General features: G+C 41.9%; 1 protein-coding gene across 2 annotated transcripts in view; it reads left to right on the forward strand.

Annotated features, from left to right (window-relative positions):
• Positions 1-22,434, forward strand: part of LOC122553857 (cytosolic phospholipase A2 zeta-like) — a 115,759-nt gene that overhangs the window by 50,822 nt on the left and 42,503 nt on the right. For both annotated transcript variants that reach the window (XM_043698296.1, XM_043698297.1), the window contains 5 exons: positions 2,655-2,768; positions 5,386-5,423; positions 8,268-8,403; positions 14,842-14,978; positions 19,807-20,029. In XM_043698296.1, coding sequence (XP_043554231.1) covers positions 2,655-2,768; positions 5,386-5,423; positions 8,268-8,403; positions 14,842-14,978; positions 19,807-20,029 — 648 coding nt within the window. The remainder of the gene's footprint in view (positions 1-2,654; positions 2,769-5,385; positions 5,424-8,267; positions 8,404-14,841; positions 14,979-19,806; positions 20,030-22,434) is intronic.

Below are 22,434 nucleotides of genomic sequence, written 5' to 3' on the forward strand. Positions count from 1 at the left end.
AGCAATGTTACTCAAACTATGATGGAAAGATGCATGTTTGGGTGTTGAAAATATATAATCAATATTTCCTTTTCTAAAAACACTGACACACACACATACACATACACACACATATAAACGATGATACGAAGATTCCATGGAGAGGAAGTCGTACGAGGATAGGTTGAGAGTTCTCGGCCTTTTCTCGTTGGAACGGTGAAGGATGAGGGGTGACTTGATAGAGGTTTATAAGATGATCAGGGGAATAGATAGAGTAGACAGTCAGAAACTTTTTCCCCGGGTACAACAGAGTGTTACAAGGGGACATAAATTTAAGGTGAAGGGTGGAAGGTATAGGGGAGATGTCAGGGGTGGGTTCTTTACCCAGAGAGTGGTGGGGGCATGGAATGCGCTGCCCGTGGGAGTGGTAGAGTCGGAATCATTGGCGATCTTTAAGCGGCATTTGGATAGGTACATGGATGGGTACTTAATCTAGGTTAGAAGTTCGGCACAACATCGTGGGCCGAAGGGCCTGTTCTGTGCTGTATTGTTCTATGTTCTATGTTCTATAATAATTGGCCATGGTACACATTGACTTTTTGTGTACCGAATTACTTGGAAAATTATCTACATTGCCAAAGAGATGCCAATGTTGTAACTGTAGTTGAACAGCTGGCCCAGTGGCATAGAATGTTTTGGAGCATAGGTCTCCAGTATGTTAGCAGAATGTTGTCAGAGCCTGAACCTTTGTGCAATACAGCACCTTCAGTTATTTTTTTTGTATCAAGTGGAATGAGTTCTGGCTGAAAATGCTTGCAAAAGATTCAACCTTATTTCTTACCCTGATTTGCTGGCCCCCCTCCACCACCATTTTTGAGGATGAAGATATTTGCAAGCCCCTCCTCCAGTGAATTGTTTCATTGTCCGCCACCATTCGCAAGTGGAAGTGGCAGCACTGCAGAGCATAGGTTTGATCTGTTGGCTTTAGAATTGGCTAACTCTGTCTGTCACAGGCTGCTTATGCTGTTTGGTATGCAAATAGCCCTAAGTTGTAGCTTCACAAGGTTAACACCTTATTTCTCAGTATTCCTGGTACTGTTCCTGACATATCCTCCTGCACTCTCAGTTAAACTAGAAGTGAACCCAGGCTTGGTGATAATAGTAGAGTGGGGGGTGTTATGGGCCATGAGGTTACACACTGTGGTTCAGTATAATTCGGGTGTTGTTGATGGCCCATTGTGTCTATGGATGCCCAGTGTTGAGTTATTAGGTCAGCTCCATTTGGCCTGGTGATGATGCCACACAACACGAAAGTATCTTCATTGTAAAGGCAGTACTTCATCTCTGTGTAAGGACTTGCAATGATTGCTTCTGTTGATACTGTCATGGACAGATGTTTGCGTGATATGTAGATTGTAGAGAATGAGGTCAAGCATATTTCCCTTTCTTTTTGTGCCATAAGGTCAGTGTCCTTTAAGACTCCGTCAGTAATGGTACTACCAAGCTACTCTTGGTGATGAAGATTAAAATCCTGCTCATGGAGCTCCTGCCACTCTCTGCTTCTTCCAAATGTGGAGGCTAGCAGGTGGTAATCAGCAGGAAGTTTCCTTAAGTTTAGCCTGATGTTATGAGATTTCATGGGTGCTGGACTCAGGATTGAGGATTGAGGATTCCAAGGGCAATTCCCTCCTGACTGTATACAACCGTGCTGCCACTTCTGGTCAGTTTGTCATATTGATGGGACAGGAATGGGCCAGGGTTAGTGATGTTTGGGACATTTTCTGAGAGAATTACAATGTCAGGTCTTTGCTTGACATACCCCAGGCATTAGTGAGGAGCATTGACAGGGTTATGTATGCTGTTGTTGTTTCTGATGTCCTGGGTCAGTTAGCTCAGTTGGCTGACTAGCTGGTTTGCAATGCAGAATGATGCCAACAGTGTGGGTTGAATTCCCTTGCTGGCTAAGATTACCATGAAGGACACTCCTTCTCAATCTCTCCTCTCGCCTTTGGTCTGCTAGGATGATGGTGACTTTACCTTAACGGGTGATCATCCGGTTTCATTTGTCTTAACAGATTTTGTATTGGTTAGATACAGCTGAGTGGTTTGCTTGACCATTTCAGAGGATGTTTGAAAGTTAGCCACATTGCTGTGTATCTGAAGTCACATCTAAGCCAAATCAAATAAGGATATTAGTAAATTCTCGTGAGTGACAATATGATTTCATGGTCACCATTAGAGTAGCTTTTACTCCCAGTTTTATTAAATTTAACCCTCTGCCATAGTAGGATTCTGATGTCCCTGGAGTGTCAGCCTGGGTGACTGGATTACTAGACCAGTGACAATATCACCATACTTTATTACATCTCCCTAATTCTCAGTCTTAAATGTCACACCTCTCATTCTGACACTGTGATAAGTGGCTCTAAAAAACACACAGACAACATTCCTACCCCCCCCCCCCCCCCCCGCCTCCCCAAAGCAATTTTCCATCATCAACTCTGTTAAACTCTTAAGAATTTAACGTCTTAAATGGTTCAATCCGATATCTTGAGAGAAGTGGGATAGGGCTTTATTTTGGGACACTAAGATACGAAAGGACTGAATGTTTTCAATCGAGCAGATTCAATATGCTTGTTGCATAACTGTGAACATTTTCTGCACGTTTGTCACAGGATGATATGCATGTTGAAATGGTGAAGGAAACCTGTATTGTGGGTTCAGGGTCCCTGCCATTGTATCATCTTCCTATCGGAAAGAATGTGGACATGGTAATGAATCTTGACAAGGTGAGCAGTATTTAAATCCATTGGTCAGCTTCTAGATTTTTTTGTCTAAACCACCTGTTATAGAGCCATGAAGATATACAGCATGGGAACTGACCCGTCCATGCTGACCAGATATCCTAAATAAATCTAGTCCCGTTTGCCAGCATTTGGTAATATTCATCTAAATCCTTCCTATTCATATACCCATCCAGGTGCCTTTTTAAATTTTTAATTATACCAGCCACCACTTCCTCTGGCAGCTGTCTGTGTGAAAAGGTGCCCCTTTGGTCCCTTTTAAATCTTTTCCCCTCTTACCTAAACCTATGCCCACTAGGTTTAGCCTCCCCATACCCTGGGGAAAAGACCTTTTTTTTTATTTACTCTAACCATGGCCTTCATAATCTTGCAAACCGCTATAAAGTCACCCCTCAGCCTTCAATGCTCCAGGGCAAAACGGCCCCAGTCTATTCAGCCTCTCCCTATAGCTCAAACAATCCAACCCTGGCAACTTCCTTGTAAATATTTTCTGTACCCTTTCAAGTTTCACAATATCCTTCCTACGGCATGGAGACTAGAATTGCACGCAGAATTCCAATAGTGGTTTAACCAACGTCTTGTACAGCCGCCACATGACCTCCCATTTTCAGAGCTGTTATGATACAGTTCTGAAGCAGGTGGGTCTTAAACCGAGACTTCCTGGCTTAGAGCTGGGACACTATTTCTGCAACACAAGAGCACCCTTTGGTTAGCTCCTATTCTTAAGTTGACTATAGGTGTGATATTTCTTATCATTAATTAGATTATTAGTGAGCAGTCTGTTCATAACTGCTCAGTGCTAAGTAAGTGGTGTTGATTGCACCTGAGTAGGGTTCTTGTAACACTTACTAGTCCCACAATAGGTCAGCTATGAAAATTTATTATGAATACCAGCATCTCAGCCTTTCTGCTGACTTTTAGAAATTGTCCTATTTCATTTCACTTTTGCCTAAAATAGTCAGACCTTCTCTTTATTTTAAATAAAAGATGAGGATGCAATGCTCCTCTGTGCAGTTTCAGCATCTCCCCATCAGTTCACTTTCATGTCATGGCAGAAGACTAGCATTTAGTGCAGAAGTGTTGGTTTAACTTCATTTTTAAATCCCACTGCTGCTATGTAAATTGGAAAACACCTTCAGAGAATTGGCACAAGCACAACTGCCAAATGCCCCACCCCCCCTTCCCCCACTCTACGCCATAAAGTTTAATGACTCCAGGCTCGTCAGAGATTGGGTCTATCTTTTGATTTCCCTGGAGAGAAATTATCCCTGACTGAGGGAAATGGTACGCTTCGACTCTACGAAGCATAGAAAGCAGTTATGAGAGTCTTGTGGTGCAATGGTAGTGTCTCTACCTCTAGGTGAGAAGTCTGGGTACTAGTCCCACCCGTTCGAGAAATATGTCATAACAATGTCCAAGAAAGCCGATTGACAATAACTAGAGGAAGGTGTGAAGTGGTTGAAATGTTGTGCAATCATTAATAGTGGCCTTCACTTCAATTTAATACAATTTAAAACTGAACATTATGCCTTCTGAATCAAATTAAAGTGAATCACACTTTCCAAGCCCATTTGTCCATTATTATGAGTGAGCAGTTTGGAATTCTCTTAACTGTTTTGACTGTCGCTGTAGTTTGCAACCTGGTCTGTTAAAATGAACTCAACAGCAACAATTTTATGAATGCAAGCCATACTGAGGCTTCTGTGTATACTGTTGCAGTGCTACTTCAAGCTGTCAAATTTGCCAGTGCAAGAATATCCTGATTCCTTACCTCAGAGGGAAGTGGGGAGGAGACCCAAGCATTTTCCTAAAGAAAAAAGCTGAAAACTTGCATCAACCAGCTTACATGTCCCCTGCATGCCCTGTTAGATTTTAACATTTGTCAGAAATCTTCTATCCAGCTTGTTGACTGGGAGAACCACTGGCATGTGGTGCAGGGAAGAGTAGAAATAAAATGTATCTCCTCCCAACCACATGGAGGAAAGAAGTAACAAATAGAGGCCTTTTGGAAGGAAGCGTACCTGAAAAAGCAAAAAGAGTATTTTCAGTGTTTTTTTGGATTAAATTTCCACAAACCATGAACTAGCTGTACCTCATGATCTCTGGTTGTAACATGAAAGAAAAATGTATCTATCCTCACATGTCCATTATTCATCACTGGTGGCTTGAATGATAATGAGTCTAGAGTGTGGTGCTGGAAAAGCACAGCAGGTCAGGCAGCATCCAAGAAGCAGGGGAATTGATGTTTCGGGCAAAAGCCCTTCAGGGTGGAGGGCCATTCCTGATGAAGGATTTTTGCCTAAAACATCAATTCTCCTGTTCCTCGGATGCTGCCTGACCTCCTGCGCTTTTCCAGCAACTCGCACTCGACTGTAATTTCTAGCATCTGCAGTCCTCACTTTCGCTGGCTTGAATGATAATACTTCCCCCAACAGGTCCACAGAGTATCACTTTTTCAATACTGGAATTGGGGAAGGAATTCACATTATTGCTGAAAATACATGTGTTTAGGCAGTAAAACAAAATTCAGAAGAGACTAAGTCAGAGAGGGAAGCTTGCGTTGGTTAGCAGAAGTAACTTTGCCTCCCCGTATCTCTTGTAGGATCAGAATGTTGACCTGAGACTAAAGGCTAAGAGATGGTGAGTTCATTTTGATCTCTGACTTATGTTCCATTAACTATATATGCATATAACTAATGCAGTACACTGTTTACCTAAATGTCAGTCAGCCAAACCTTGAAATATTTCTCTTGTACTTGGGAAGAGCTGCTTGAAAATCAATGTTCCAAATGGATGAATGCTAACTTTGCTTCCAAGGGCTGAAAATGTGTGGTAGTGGAGTTTTTTTTCATTCACTTATGGGTTGTGGGCATCATTGACTAGCCAGCATTTACTGCCGATCCCTAGTTGTCATTCAGAAGGTGGTGGTGAGTTGCCTTCTTGAACCTCGCCACAGACTTCACTAGTAAGTGTGTAGCAGACTGCATACTGAAAACGTTAATCCTAATGTTCCCCAACTGTAAACCATGGATAAACCAGCGCAGTACACTCCCTATTAAAGTCCAGGTCTGAGCTGTACAATCAGCAACCCTGGCCTATACAGCAAATCCCAGGTACGACCTTCGTAAGGCCAACAGAGACGCCAAGAGGCAATACCAAGAGGCTTGAGTCCCAGTCCAACCACACAAACACCCAATGATTATGGCAAGGCTTGCCATAGACAATGAGAGTAAGCTTGTAGGAAGCATAAGGCCGAACCGTAGTAGTTCGATAGGTATGTAAAAAGAACAAGATTAGTGAAAACTAATATAGATCCTTACAGTCAGAAACAGGGAAGTTATAATAGGAAAGAAAAATGGTTAATGAACTCATTTAAAATCATACCTCTGTTCTGTCTTCACCAATAAGAACAGGAATAACCTATTAGAAATGACTAAGAACATTGGGTTTAGTGAGAATTAGAAACCTCCCTCCTGATTTGCATTTAAACTGAGATTGTTGCCTGCTCAGGTTCTGTTCCTCTCTCTCTTTCAAACCTGCCTTAATAATCTTTTGCCTTCAAACCTGCTATCATCACTCTCCATTTTTAAAACAAACCACTTAATATGCAAACTATCATACAATCTGCAAACCTGCTCTTCTCTCCAATCTCTGAATGTGTTCTCTTCTTCCTCATCCATTCCCATAATTCCTGGAATTCCATGTTTGAATTGCTCTAGTCATATTGTTGGTCCCAGCAAAATATCTAAATCGTTTTTACCTAAATCATGCATGACATTTGGTCTTCCTGCTTTTTAACCTGCCTGCAGTGTTCAACGCAATTGATCACCTCATTCGCTTTGATGCATCTTGACCATCATCCAACTGTGTGAGTAATGCATTCAGCCTGGTTCCATTCCCCTTTAATTGTAACCAGTGAATAAACATCAATGCTTGCCCTGCTTATTCTTGCGCTCATTCTCATTAGCCCCAGTGTTCTGCAAGCATTTATCCTTGCTGCCTCCAGTTTCCTGTCAGCATTTTGTCTCCCAGCGACATCATCTGAAAATACATCAGTTTCTACATATACACTGACAACAGTCACCTTTATATTGCTCTCTCCTATTACTCACTCCTCTGTTTCTAAATTGTCAAAACTGATTGTCACACACTCAGTACTGAATGATCTTGTCTCTATTATGAATCCCATTTCCTTATAACTAACTAATCATCTCCATAACTGAGACTGTGCGCCAGACTATTTGCAACCACAGTGTTATATTTTGACCATCAGTTGGGCTTTCAAATACATATCTGCGTATTGTGAAGACCAGGAATTTCCACCTCCATAACATTGCCCAGTTGACCCATCAATGCAGCTCCACTGTTCTGTTGGTTTGCTACTGCCAAAGTTGGCTATTCTAACACTAACATCATACCCTCTGTAAAGTCTGCTGTCTGTGTGTAACTCAAAAATCTCCATCCATCCATCGCACCATACACTTCATGTACAGCTCTCCCTTAATCGTCCAAAAACCTCCCTTTTAAAGTTTTCATCTGTATTTTAAAATCCCTCCTTGGTTTGGCCTTTCATAGTTCATTAATTTCCTCCAGCCCTGAAACACCTCAAGATATCTTTACTCCTCTAATTTTGGCCTGTTGTGAGCATTCTCGATTTTACTGGCTCCTCCAGTATTAACCATGCCTTCACTTGCATTGGGACTAAGCTCAGGAATTCCCTCCTTAAACCCCTTGGCCTCTTTATCTTGCTCTCCACCTTAAGACTTCTTAAAATGTACCTCCTATCTGACTGAATGTCTCCTGACATACCTTTGTGTCAGAGATTTGTTTTATAATGCCTATGTGAGTTTTGGTTGTTCGGTTATGCTAAAGGCCCCTTCTGAATACAAAAGTAATTGCTAAAAAGACTTGAAGACCTAAATTACTTGTCCCTGTTCCTGTCTGCTATCTCTCTCTTCAAAACCTTTTTTCACTAATTCAACAAAGGTAGATTGTCGCCTCAGGCGACTGACTGTGTGGAGTTTGCACGTTCTCCCCGTGTCTGCGTGGGTTTCCTCCGGGTGCTCCGGTTTCCTCCCACAATCACAAAGATGTGCAGGTCAGGTGAATTGGCCATGCTAAATTGCCCGTAGTGTTAGGTAAGGGGTAAATGTAGGGGTATGGGTGGGTTGCGCTTCGGCGGGGCGGTGTGGACTTGTTGGGCCGAAGGGCCTGTTTCCACACTGTAAGTAATCTAATCTAATCTAATCTAATCTCAACTAGATTGTGCCTGTATGTACTCATGGATGTTCTCTTCTGTAGAACTTGTTTGGAAATTACACTTTATACATGTCACAGAGTGTTAATGTCTTTTTAATGAAGTTTACTATTTAGTCTGACCATTGCTTTCAGGTCAGTCTTAACCCATGAATTCAGTGGGTTAAATTGATTTATACTTCCTCACTCAACGGATTGCGTTTGACTGTGAATGTCTTTGTTGCACAGTTATGAAGGTCTTGATGTGCGCCTGAATTTTGACATTGCTGATCCAGAGAAGGAATTCCTTGTAAAAAGAAAGAAATATAGTGCACGAGCACTGAAGAAGGTGCTGAACCTAAAGAAGACTCCTACGGACAGCCATGTATGAAGTAAAGCAAAGAATGCGGTGAACTGGTTACATGCTTTTCATTTGGAGGTAGAGGGGAGGGAAAGAAAACATTTTCTGTTGTTCAAGTTAACTATATTAGAGCAATAGATATACTGCAGCTCTCAACAGCTTCAGTTTACTTTTTATAATAATGTAAAAAATGCTAACAATAATACTTGCTATAAATAAAGTAATTATAGTAGCCATCTCACTGTTTTAGTAATTGAGGTGAGGGTTAGTGCAACTGTTTCAAATCCCTCCACATTGGCTAGGAAAATGTTAAACTGGGGGAAAATTGGACAGTTCGGATCTGTATCCATTGGAATTTAGAAATATTTGAGATCCTGAGGGAGTTTGATTGGATGCTAAAAGGTTGTTTTATATAAAATACTAGAAATAGTCTGAAATAAGGAGTTCCCCTTTAAGGTAGAGATGAGGAGAAATAATTTCACTCAGAGAATTGTGAATTTATGGAATTCTCTACCCCATTGATAGGGTTGTGGATGTTACATCATTGAATATGTTTTCAGGCTGTTGTGGATAGATCTTTGGGTTGAGGTAAACCTTATAGAGGTTTATAAAATTATGAGGGACATGGATAGGGTAAACAGGCAAAGTCTTTTCCCTGGGGTTGGGGAGTCCAGAACTAGAGGGCATAGGTTTAGGGTGACAGGGGAAAGATATAAAAGAGACCTAAAGAGCAACTTTTTCACACAGAGGATGGTACAAGTATGGAATGAGCTGCCAGAGGAAGTGGTGGAGGCTGGTACAATTGCAATGAATAGGAAGGGTTTGGAGTGATATGGGCCAGGTGCTGGCAGGTGGAACTAGATTGGATTGGGATATCTGGTCGGCAGGGATGGATTGGACCGAAGGGTCTGTTTCCATGCTGTACGTTTCAATGACTCTGAGTGATTTGCTGTAACTGTAAGACTTTTGTAAAGTCCAGGCTGCTGAGTGAGTTGGAAGAGGAACATTGAGAAGAGGGGCATGTGTGACGATGTGTGGTGGGAGTAGGAGAGCTAATTACAATGTAAGAGGGGAGAGGCGAATCACTGAATTTTCTAACTATAGGGATATGAAGAGCTTGGCTGAAACTTACATGAGTATATAAAACAATAACATTTTTACAAAATATTGTACTTTAAAATATATTTTAATGTTGATGACTAATATGAAAACATTAGTAACGTTTTCAATGTTAGAATGCTGTCTTATTGCTGTTTACGTTATGCTAGCATCTGAGATATTGTTAACTTTTTTAAAAAGTAGATATTTTTCATGTTATATGGGCATCAGTCGTAAGGCCAGCATTTGTTGCCTTCCATAATTGCCCTTGAGCAAGTGGTATTAAGTTAAAATAAGGTTACATGCGTAAAATTATTAGACTTTGCAAATCATTTTCCAATTTGAAGTGACTTAATGTTTGGATTCCATACAGGCTATTCAGCAGGGCAGTTTGTTATCATAGAATCCTAGCGTGGAAACCAGCCATCTGGCCTGTTAAGTGCCTCAATGACATGATTTCTTGTCAGAAAGATTTTCAAATCCTAATGTCTTTGACCACTAATTTTCAAGCCTGATGGTTTATCAACTTTCAAGAATGTTGAATACTTTAATATTTCATTCCTCACTCTTATGTATCACATTAATTGTTTAATACACCTCATAATTGCAATTTCTGTTTTGACTCTTCCGTAAAAATAGACACAGTGAGGTTTCTTCTCAGATCTTTAACAAAGTGGGCATTGGTGAGAGATTTGGGAATCAGCACGAGGTGAGAGGTAGGGGCTTATCGATGTGACAAGCAAACAACCCTGTTTTCCAAACGTGTATTGAGCAGTGAGATGAGATTCTCATTAGAGAGTGGCAAGAGACCTTAGTGAAACTGTCATTGTATGTAATTTCCCATTCTCCAGCCTGCCAGATGGAAATTATCACCCACTAGTTTCTAACATGAAAATCAGAGCTACCATCTTACAACTCCAGCTTTGCTGCTTGCTCCTGCAGACCTCCATGTTGGACAGCAGTCACTAATATCCCAATGGCAGCAATTGCATGTATCATCTATCCATGAACCTTGGCATCAAAAATGTATCAGATTCACCACACCCTTATGGTATGCCTTCAATCCACTTGAAAGACAGTTCTGCACTTCCACGCTGCTTTTTGGAGCACTTGGAATGTGCTGCAAGAACATTTTGTGTGCAGGGATAGTAACAACAGTCTCAAGTATTCAACCAGAGCATAGCTCTGAGATCTTCACTTGCTCTCTTATCAATCCCTGGCTTTTGCACCTGCTTGGCTGCTTCTGGCCTTGCCTTTTTTGCACTTTGACCCCTTCAGCTAGAGCTCTGGGCAGTCTATCATGTTTGCCAGCGGTAGTCAGTCAAAAGGGCATCAGTGTGTTGTATGGCATCATGTGGCGTATAACATATTGATTAGACCACAGTTAGAATACTCTCTGCAGTCTTGGAATCCACATTAAAAGATTGCACTGAATAGGATGCAGAGGAGAGTTACCAGGATTTTGACTGGGCTGGGGAATTTTCATTACAAAGAGAATTGGATAGATTGGGGTTGTTTTCCTTTTGAGAAGAGAAGAATGAGGGTGTGATATGATTGCAATTATGAGAGGCATAGGTAGGTCAGACAGAAAGAAACTTTTCGCCTTGGTGGAAGCATCAGTGACCAGAGCATAGGTTTTAAGTAAGGGGCAGAAGGTTTAGTGGTGATGTGAGGAAACATGTAAACAGTGGTGGGAATCTGGAATTCACTGCCTATCAGAGTAGTAGAGGCAGAAACACTCAATATTCGAGAAGTATTTAGATGTATAGTTATGATGTAAGGCTATGGACAGTTGTTGGAAAATGGGATTAGAATCATCAGTAGCTTATTTTGGCTGGCACAGACTTGATGTGCCTAAGGTCCTTTACCTGTGCTGTGGGCCTCTGAGTCTATGATCTCTTTTAGGCCACCTCTTCATCTTCTGTTTTCCAAAGAAGTGTTTCAGTTTACTCAATCTTTTTCTAAATGTTGTCTCCTAATTTCTGATAACATCCTTGTGAATATTCTGTTTTCCCCAGTTTTAAAAAAATCCTTTTTGAAATACAGAGAGTGGGACTTCTGCCCAGTACTCTAGAGGGTAGAAATTGGGATGCATTAGGTCCAGTTCTAAGTCATGAAATTTAGCAGTGGGAGTCATACTGTAAGTAGCTACTGATGCCATCACCAAATCTGGGACTTTGTCAACAAAATGTCAGTGTTCACAATTTTGTTTTTTATTAGGTCTCAAAAATGAGAGTGCTCCCTGACTGTCACAGAGATTGCAAAACGTTTCCGCTCCCCCCCCAGCCATAAACAATCCAAATCTATCTCCTGACACTTAGTTAAGAATAGCTGGGAAAAAAGCGAAGCGGCCCAAAGTCCTAATCTTTCACTGGGGCCTTGTGGAGACTTATTTCTGTCAATCCCCAGGTCTCCTGTCTCAATTTCACAATGAGGAGAATTATTTTCTGTTAGAGGATGGTGAGACTGTTATACTCTCAACCTTAGTAGAGGAAGACCATTGAATGTTAAGAGGACTCATATACGGGTATAAGTTTGCTCACTGAGCTGTAGGTTTGATATCCAGACGTTTCATTACCTGGCTAGGTAACATCATCAGTGGCGACCTCCAAGTGAAGCGAAGCTGTTGTATCCTGCTTTCTATTTATATGTATGTCCTGGATGGGGTTCCTGGGGTTTGTGGTGATGTCATTTCCTGTTCATTTTCTGAGGGGTTGATAGATGGTATCTAGATCTATATGTTTGTTTGTGCCGTTGTGGTTAGAGTGCCAGGCCTCTAGGAATTCTCTGGCATATCTTTGTTTAGCCTATCCCAGGATAGATGTGTTGTCCCAGTCGAATTGGTGGTTTTGTTTTCATCCGTGTGTAGGGCTACGAGGGAGAGAGAGTCGTGTCTTTTTGTGGCCAGGTGGTGTTCGTGTATCCTGGTGGCTAACTTTCTTCCTGTTTGTCCTACGTAGTGTTTGTGGCAGTGTTTGTGGCAGTCCTTGCATGGAATTTTGTAGATGATGTTGATTTTGTCCATGGGTCTTTAAAAGACCCAGTACACCCCTGGAGACAACAGCTTCGCTTCACTTGGAGGTCGCCACTGATGATGTTACCTAGTCAGGTAATGAAATGTCTGGATATCAAACCTACAGCTCAGTGAGCAAACCTATACCCTAAACCTCAACCTGAGCTACAAACCTTGCAGGACTCATATTCATCAGACATTTGATTAGTGCTATGATGCAGGGATAACAAGCCAAACCAGTCGGCCTGACTATCACTGGATTGGCAACACAGTGAAATTAAAACATTTAGTAATCCTCAATTACTCGTTTAATATTTAATAACATTTAATAACCCTCAATGTCCCTAACCAGACTTTACACAATAATATATCTTGGAAACCAACTTTAACTTCAACAAAAATTAACAATTTATTATTAAGAAGTAACTTTAGCAGAACACAGATAAATCTACAAGGCAATATAATTAATATCCACAATCTAAGCAGCAATCAATCATAAAACTGCCCCCACCCTCTGACCACCAGCCAGCTTTCACACCAGCAGATGGACACAGTTGAGGGATAAATTTTAAAAATAAAATTTAAAGAAACATTATTTGCCATTTCAATGATGAATACTAGGCCTCGTGAAATTCTTCAATGATGGGTTGTATTACAGGTACTATGGACTGTATATCTTGCTTGAATTCTGAATTCACCAGTCAGTGCAAATAGCTTAAGCAGACCTCTGGAAACTTTTACTACTTTCTTACAGACTGGGGTTCTTTTCTCAGAACATTCACCAAGTCAGTAACTGGAGAGTAACCAGATGGAGCAAAAACTAAAAACAACCTCAATCCAGAAGCTTCCAAAACAAAGTTATCTCCTGGCCAAAAAAAGCAGTCACAGCTAGTTCACCCTTTCGTTTCATTTTTGTTTCAACGTACTCTGTGGCTGGCCAGGACCAGTCCTTCCTTGACAGACAAATTCAACTTCAAACCATCTGCCAGTCCCTAAGCATAGCAACATCTCAGAATCTGATGTCTGCAGTGCAGTACTTAACCTGCTTTATCTTGCCAGGCCAATTCCCAACAGCAAACATCAATCTTTTCTTCTCTCCTGGTTTATTTAAATAAAAAATACCAGCTGTTGTTCAAAGTTCAATTCTCCTCTTCAGATCTTAGTTCCAACATAAAAATGAGAAAATTAGTGATGGTTTTGACATTAGCAAAGGAGTTGAATGTTGTCAGGGTAGGCAGCATAGTGCACTTGAAGCTACAAACGCATCAGCCATAACCTTATAAAATGACAGAGCTGGCCCAAGGCATTAAGTAGTCTCTTTATGCTTCTGACTTTAATGTTCATATGGAAGCATAAGGGCTACCCTACAAAAGACGCTGTATAAATGCAGATTCTACTAAAGGCAATGGTCTGCTTTGCTCCAACGTTATGTTAGTTTGTATGTTCATTGATCGTTGTACCATCATTCAGCATTTTACACTGACTTCTTTTAATTACCTTTCTTAAATTTAACTGTCTCCTTGGACTTGTGTTCATTGTCCGGATGGTGTTATTATATTTGCCTTTGAATATTACAAAATGTCATATAAATCTATTTGGTTGGTCATTTCTGCTAGTTTTTTTTGGAGGACATATCCAATTAGTTTCACTCCCCTGTCTTTTCCACATAGTTCAGTCTTTCTAAAAAAAAAGCTTCTCTTCTAAAGTTATTCTTGAATGGAGGTGGTCTACTATCTTTTAGCCATTGCATTCTGGGGGAGCAAAACAAAAAATTCCTCCTAACTCTCCTGAATCATGCTCATACAATACATTTTCATTATGTTCTATCCAACCTTGGTATCCATCCTAAAGGATGGTACCCAGAAATGGACACACAGTGTCCAGATAGAGGCTAACTACTGAATTATTAACTACTGTTGTATCATATCATCTTTGTTTCCATAAGTAAATGCCTAAATAAGCAATCAAATGCTTGTATTTGCTCCAGCTTGTTTCATAAGAATCAGGAAAATACAGTTGTTTCTAAAATATAATTGCTCCTTTTTTTAATGTACAAGGTTTGACTTTTATAATACTGTATGGATTAAAAAGTGATGTGTGTCATGATCTCGAGTAAAATTACAGAGCATCATTCAACTTTTTCTTTTCAAATTTAAGGTAAGTGCTTCCGTGGACTAGTTCTCACTTGATTGGGACTTAACGAGAAAACTGTCTCTAAGAGTGGGCATGCTCAAAAGAGGCCAAATGGTCTCCTTTAGTGCATGGAATTATATAACTTCATTATAACAATCATTGATGGAGAAATGGTATCCCTATATGGCACTCTGACTCATCCTCTTTATAATTTACAGGTACCTGTTATAGCAATCCTTGCTTCAGGGGGTGGAATTCGAGCAATGACATCCCTTTGTGGTGCTCTGCATGGGCTGCAGCAGATACACGTCCTGGACTGTATAACCTACATGATTGGAGTGTCAGGATCAACTTGGTGAGTTGAGTTGAATTGATAATGTATTTCTGTTAAATATCTTGCATGATCTGATGAAACTATTTCCCATTTTTGTATACGTAAGCCCCAGTATTGGTTAGTAGGCTACATGGAAGGGAATATCTTTGAGGAGAAAGTGAGGTCTGCAGATGCTGGAGATCAGAGCTGGAAATGTGTTGCTGGAAAAGCGCAGCAGGTCAGGCAGCATCCAGGGAACAGGAGAATCGACGTTTCGGGCATAAGCCCTTCTTCAGGAAGGGAATAGTCAGCCAGAGAACCCAGTGCAGCCAGGAACATGAAGACTCTGTTGACCTTCATGACAGGACTACATATAATAATATTTCCTGCCTGACAGCCAACCTAGGCCATGAGCAGGTCCCTTTTCATTCTCAAGAAAACCTGAAAAATAAACTTTACATTTATCTTCTAGGTCTACCTACATCTTTTGCATCTCAGAAAGGTTGACACTGCCCCTCATTATTCTGCTCAGGCTTCTGGTTGACATTGTAGGTTAGTGTCAAGAAAATTTAGCCCAATTAATTAGAGATCACAAACACAGATGGGACTGAGAACTGACAAGGATTTATTTAACAAACAGCGATATCACGGAAGAGACTTGACCCCACTGAAACAGTCACGGACAGGCTGTTCAGAGGAAGCCACAGCTTCTTCCCCAGAGAATACAGTGGAATTTTATACCCTTACAACAATGAAATGTGAGTTATGAGACAATGGTGTGAGTTGTACAACAAAGAGAAATAAAGTTCATTCATTGAAAAGATTCAAGTGTCCAGTATCTGACAATGAGTTTCTTAATTGACTCAGCAGATTCCAATCCTTGGCTGGAGTAGGCATTAGTGGTTTCATCCTGGTATCAATCTGTTCGTATTGTTGAGGGGGCAAGCGAAGTACCTTTTGGTTGAAGGCTTGACGCCTAGTGGGAGCAACTGTGCCCGAAGTACAGCAGACGTGCTGGGCTGTTGTGGAGTGCAAGGCTCATTATCAGTTAATCTTAAAAAGTACATTCTCTTGGTCTGGGGCTGGATGAGTCATGTCCTGAGGTATATGTGATGTCTGGGGCGCTTGGTTTGGACAATTTGAGGCATTGTGGGTAGGCTTAGTGGCTACGTGCAGACATTTTGTGCTGTCTGTTTTGCGGCCATGTCATAGGGAGGCCAGGACCCATATTTTCTCCCACAGTTAGACACCGCATGGATTAAACACAGAGTAGAATTGCCTCTATAATGTCTCAATTTCCCATGGGAGGTACAGTACAAATTAGATACAGAATGAAGCTCTTCTGCAGTATGACATCAAATACAGCAAGAATTACTCTGGAAACAATGTTATGTTCTCCATCTCTATAAAAACTGATGATTTTTAAAAAGTTATTTGAATTTCCAGGTAATAACTGAAAGTGTGATGCTGCAAGATTCTATTGTAACAAAAGATGTCATACTTTAATGACCTAATGCTATCTATCAAATAAGGTTTTATTCCCCTTGAACATAACTGAATAAAACAGAACCAGTCCAAGGTTGTTCTCAACTCCCAAGTCTTTACTTCTGTTATTTTCCTTTCTTGGCCTAAAGAATATTCAATGTCAGAACTTCCTTCTACTGTGAGGAGTTTTCCCCAGAAGATCATGTTTCATTGTAGGCTGGGGAATCCTCTAGTTTAATTTTATGTCATTAAGAAAGCGCTCCAATTCTCATTCGCTTTTTGATTAGATTAGATTCCCTACAGTATGGAAACAGGCCCTTCGGCCCAACTAGTCTACACCGACCCTCCGAAGAATAATGCACCCAGACCCATTTTCCCCTACCCTATATTTACCCCTGACTAATGTGTGAATTTTGTCATGCGTGAATCGCAACAAGTTAGTGTGCAGGTACAGCACTTAATCAAAAGGCTAAATATAAAACCAAGTGCTTTAGATGCCAGAGATCTGGAATACAAACAAAATACTGGAGACCCCAGCAGATCTGGCAGCATCTATGTCGAGACAAACTGTCCACAGATATTGCCAGACCAGCTGAATTTCTCTAGCATTTTGTATGTAATCAAGAAGATTAATGGGAGCTTCAGTTAGTCAGGACATTGTGTGACCACATCGCAAATACTGTGCACACTTTGGTTTCCTTATTTAAAGAAGGATGTAAATGTGTAGAGGCAGTTCAGAGGAGGGTTACCTAGAATGAGTGGGTGGGGAGGGAAGTGTATCCCTAGTGGTGGGATCTGTTTGTAGGTGGTGGAAATGGAGGAGAATGATGCGATGTATCAGGAAGTAGGTGGAGTGGAAGGTGAGCACCAGGGGGGTTCTGTCCTTGTTGCGATTGGAGGGTTCAAGGGCAGAGGTGCAGGAAGTGGTGGAGATGCGCTGGAGGACATTGTCGATCACGTGGAAGGGGAAATTGCGGGCTTTGAAGGAGGACATCTGGGATGTCTATGGTAGAATTGGTCATCCTGGGAGCAGATGTGGCATAGGAATTGGGAATAAAGGATGACATTTTTACAGCAGGCAGGGTGGGAGGAGGTGTAGTCTAAGTAGCTGTGGGAATCGGTGGGTTTGTCGTAGATGTCCGTGGTTAGTCGGTCACCAGAGATGGAGACGTCTAGGAAGGGGAGGGAGGTTCTGCGATGGTCCAGGTGAATTTAAGGTCAGGGTGGAAGGTGTTGGTGAATTTGAACTGTTCAACCTCCTTGTGGGAGCACAAAGTAGTGCCGATACAGTCATCGACGTAGCAGAGGAAAAGGTGGAGAATGGTGCCGGTGTAGCTGTGGAAGATGGACTGCTTCACATACCCGATGAAGAGGCAGGCATGACTGCAGTCTCCTCTACAATGGGCATTCAGGGCACCCAACTTGTGGATCATTTCAGAGAACATCTGAGACACCCACACCAACCAACTCCACCGCCACGTAGCCGAACACTTTAACTCCCCCTCCCACTCCACCAAGGACATGCAGGTCCTGGGCTGCCTCTATCACCAATCCCGAACCACCTGACGCTTGGAAGAAGAACACCTCATAGCAAAGATCATTCTGGATAGGAGCGAGAGTGAAGAGTTGTTGTTATGAGGGTCTTTAACTTTCCAAATTTTGACTGGAAATACTATAGTTGGGTATACTATACTATACTTTAGATGGGTCAGTTTTGTCCAATGTGTGCAGGATTGTTTCCTGACACAGTATGTAGACAAGCCAACAAGGGGTGATACAAGGGTGGCACGGTGGTGGCTCAGTGGTTAGCACTGCTGCCTCACAGCACCAGGGTCCCAGGTTCAATTCCAGCCTTGGGTGACTGTCTCTCTGTGTGGAGTTTGCATATTTTCTCCATATCTGTGTGGGTTTCCTCCGGGTGCTCCGGTTTCCTCCCACACTTCCAAAGATGTGCAGATCAGGTGAATTGGCCATGCTAAATTGTCCATAATGTTAGGTGCATCAATCAGAGGGAGGTGGGTCTGGGTGGGTTACTCTTCGGAGGGTTGGTGTGGACTTGTTTGGCCAAAGGGCCTGTTTCCACACTGTAGGGAATCTAATCTAATACTACATTGGATTTGGTACTGGGTAATGAACCTGGCCAGATGTTAGATTTTTAGTTAGGTGAGCACTTTGATACTGACCACAATTAGGTTTGTTTACTTTAGTGATGGAAAGCAATGGGTATATTATGCAGGTCAAAAATTATTGCTGAGGGAAAGACAATTATGATGCGATTAGGCAAGATTAGGATGGGGAAGGAAACTGCAGGGGATGGGCACAATTGAAATGTGGAGCTTATTCAAGGAACAGCTACTGTGTGTCCTTGACAAGTATGTACTGGTCAGGCAGGCAGGAAGTTGTCAAGCAAGAGAGCTGTGGTTTATGAAGAAGTTGAATCTTTTGTCAAGAAGAAAAAGATGGTAGGTGGAGGCAGGACCCGGAGAAGTTATTGGCAGATAGGATCAAGGAAAATCCTAAAATTTTCTGTAGGTGTATCAGGAATAAAAGAATGACTAGAGTAAGATTGGGGCCAATCAAGGACAATAATGGGAAGTTGTGCGTGGAGTCCGAGGAGATGGGGAAGCGCTAAATAAATATTTGTCTTTCTCCATTGTGGATACTGACATGTTGTCGAGGAGAATAGAGTAGATGGGATTAAGGTTCATGAGGAAGTGTTAGCAATTCTGGAAAGTGTGAAAATAGGGAAGTCCCCTGGGCTGGCTGGGATTTATCCTAGGATTCTCTGGGAAGCCAGGGAGGAGATTGCAGAGCCTTTGACTTTGATCTTTGTCGACATTCTCTACAGGAATAGTGTCAGAAGACTGGAGGATAGCAAATGCTGTCCCCTTGTTCAACAAGGAGTAGAGACAACCCTGGTAATTATAGACCAGTGAGCCTTAATTTGGTTGTGGGTAAAGTGTTGGAAAATGTTATGAGACAGGATTTATAATCCTCTCGAGAGGAATAATTTGATTATTTGATTGAGGATAGTCAACACAGTTTTGTGAGGGGTTGTGCAGCCATTCATGAACATCCCCACTTCTGACCTTGCGATGGAAGGAAGATCATTTAAAAAGCAGCTGAAAACAGTGTGGAAAATAGAATTCAAGAGTGATATGGAGCAGTGATCACAAATGAAACCAGCAGCATATTGGGCCTCAACATACTCCCAATGCTGGGATTCAGGTAAACCAGCAATCTCAATAAGTTTTGATAATCATCACAGTTAGTCACCCACAATAACCCTTTAATGATTATCACCTTTGTCATGCCTTCTAATACATCAACCTGGCAATCAACCTCTCGTCAGAAAAGCTTGTAAAACAAATGTAACTTCTCCCAGGTGTATGTCTACGCTGTATCAGGATGCCAATTGGTCTCTCAAGGATTTGAAAGTTCACATTGAGAAACTTAAGGAACAAGTGACTAAAAGCAAGACCAGTGCCCTGTCCAAGGATCGTTTGGGGTATTACATCAATGCTTTGGTAGAGAAAAGTCGTTCAGGGCACAGTGTATCAATCACTGACCTGTGGGGACTCATCATTGAATCATTTCTCTCTGGACAGGTACGGCCTTTGATAGCATTCTCTGTATTATCTCCACTCTCTGTATTACTGCTCCACACCACCACCTCCCCCCCCCCCCCCCCCCCCCCCCCCCACCCACACACACAATTCTCTCCCACCCCAAAAAAACTCTTTCACATAAAGTATGGTCAATGTACCTACAACACATGGAGTGCAGCAGTACCTTCACAAGGGCAATGAATGACTAATGTTACCCTTCCCTGTAATGTCTCTGTCGTGGAAATTAAATCGACTTGACTCAACTATTAGCAAGAGCGAAGAAAGGAGCTTTATTGTTACCTCTGCAGAAGTGACTCCAGTACACAAATGCTAGATGCCTTCATGTAAAGGAGTGCCTTAACATGGTACAGACATATGCTTTATTCTGTTTCTTATCATGCTATCAAGGGCGAATCCCCTAGTCTTAGACATAACAGTTTCGCTTTCGCTGAGTTCGACTATCGCAAGGTCGAGTTGAATGTTTACAGAATTCAAACAGAGATAAGCTGACTACAGGCCTTCATCAAAGTATTGTTTAACTTCTACAGCATTAAGTTAAAGAAAATTTCAAATTTCACAGTAAATGGATAATTAATTTCACAGTAAATGGATAATTAATTTCACAGTAAACGGATAATTTTCCATTACAGCCACCATCCCAAATTTAAAACTTCATTAAGCTACCAGTTTTTCCACATGTGATCATTCTGTTGTGGTGTGGTGTTGATCCACTCAACAACAGATCTTCTCATTTCTGTACACCTTCCAATCCTGCTGGTTTGACTTCAATGAGCAATGTAACTAAGGAGAGAACAAATGAGGTGAATCCTGTTGCCTTCCAATGTACCCTTGATATGTAAGCAGCCATTGGCCAGAGTTTGTCACCCTGAAGTCATTCTGTACAATGTGAAAATGCATTGCCTCAGTTTAGATTGTGCTTGAAATTAAGCTGTCAAAATGTCAAAACCAACACTTCCGTTGCCAGTTTGCACTCAATGATGCAGTGACAGAGAAGAGGCACATCTTTATAACATTTTCAGTGGGTTTTTCACAGAGGTATCCAGCAGACCATTTGGGAACCCTGGCTAATAATCAGATGTCTTTCTTTTTGTGACAACTAAAGAGTCATAGAGATGTACAGCATGGAAACAGACCCTTTGGTCCAACCTGTCCATACTCACCAGATATCCCAACCCGATCTAGTCCCACATGCCAGCACCCAGCCCATATCCCTCCAAACCCTTCCTATTCATATACCCATTCAAATGTTTCTTAAATGTTGCAATTGTACCAGCCTCCACCACATCCTCTGGCAGCTCATTCCATACACGTACCACCCTCTGCGTGAAAAACTTGCCCCTTAGGTCACTTTTATATCTTTCCCCTCTTACCCTAAACCTATGCCCTCTCGTTCTGGACTCCCCGACCCCAGGGAAAAGACTTTGTCCATTTATCCTATCCATGCCCCTCATAATTTTGTAAACCTCTATAAGGTCACCCCTCAACCTCTGACGCTTCAGGGAAAACAGCCTCAGCCTGTTCAGCCTCTCCCTATAGCTCAAATTCTCCAACCCTGGTAACATCCTTCTAAATCTTTTTAGATTACTTAGTGTGGAAACAGGACCTTCGGCCCAACAAGTCCACACCGACCCACCGAAGCGTAACCAACCCAGACCCATTCCCCTACATTTACACCTTCACCTAACACTACGGACAATTGAGCATGGCCACTTCACCTAACCTGCACATTTTTGGATTGTGGGAGGAAACCGGAGCACCCGGAGGAAACCCACGCAGACGTGGGGGGAATGCGCAAACTCCACACAGAGAGTCGCCTGAGGCGGGAATTGAACCCGGGTCTCTGGCGCTGTGAGGCAGCAGTGCTAGCCACTGCGCCGCCCACTTTTCTGAACCCTTTCAAGTTTCTCAACATCTTTCCGATAGGAAGGAGACCAGAATTGCATGCAATATTCCAACAGTGGCCTAACCAATGTCCTGGACAGATGCAAGATGACCTCCCAACTCCTGTACTCAATACTCTGACCAATTAAGGAAAGCATACCAAATGCCTCCACTATCCTATCTACCTGCGACTCCACTTTCAAGGAGCTATGAAACTGCACTCCAAGGTCCCCTTGTTCAGCAACCCTTCGGAGGACCTTACCTTTAAGTGTATAAGTCCTGCTAAAATTTGCTTTCCCAAAATGCAGCACCTCACATTTATCTGAATTAATCTCCATCTGCCATTTCTCAGCCCATTGGCCCATGTGGTCCAGATCGTGTTGTAATCTGAGGTAACCCTCTTCACTGACCACTACACCTCCAATTTTGGTGTCATCTGCAAACTTACTAACTGTATCTCATATATTCGCATCCAAATCATTTATGTAAATGACAAAAAGTAG

The sequence above is a fragment of the Chiloscyllium plagiosum genome, chromosome 10, assembly GCF_004010195.1.
Source record: "Chiloscyllium plagiosum isolate BGI_BamShark_2017 chromosome 10, ASM401019v2, whole genome shotgun sequence".
Lineage (NCBI taxonomy): Eukaryota > Metazoa > Chordata > Chondrichthyes > Orectolobiformes > Hemiscylliidae > Chiloscyllium > Chiloscyllium plagiosum.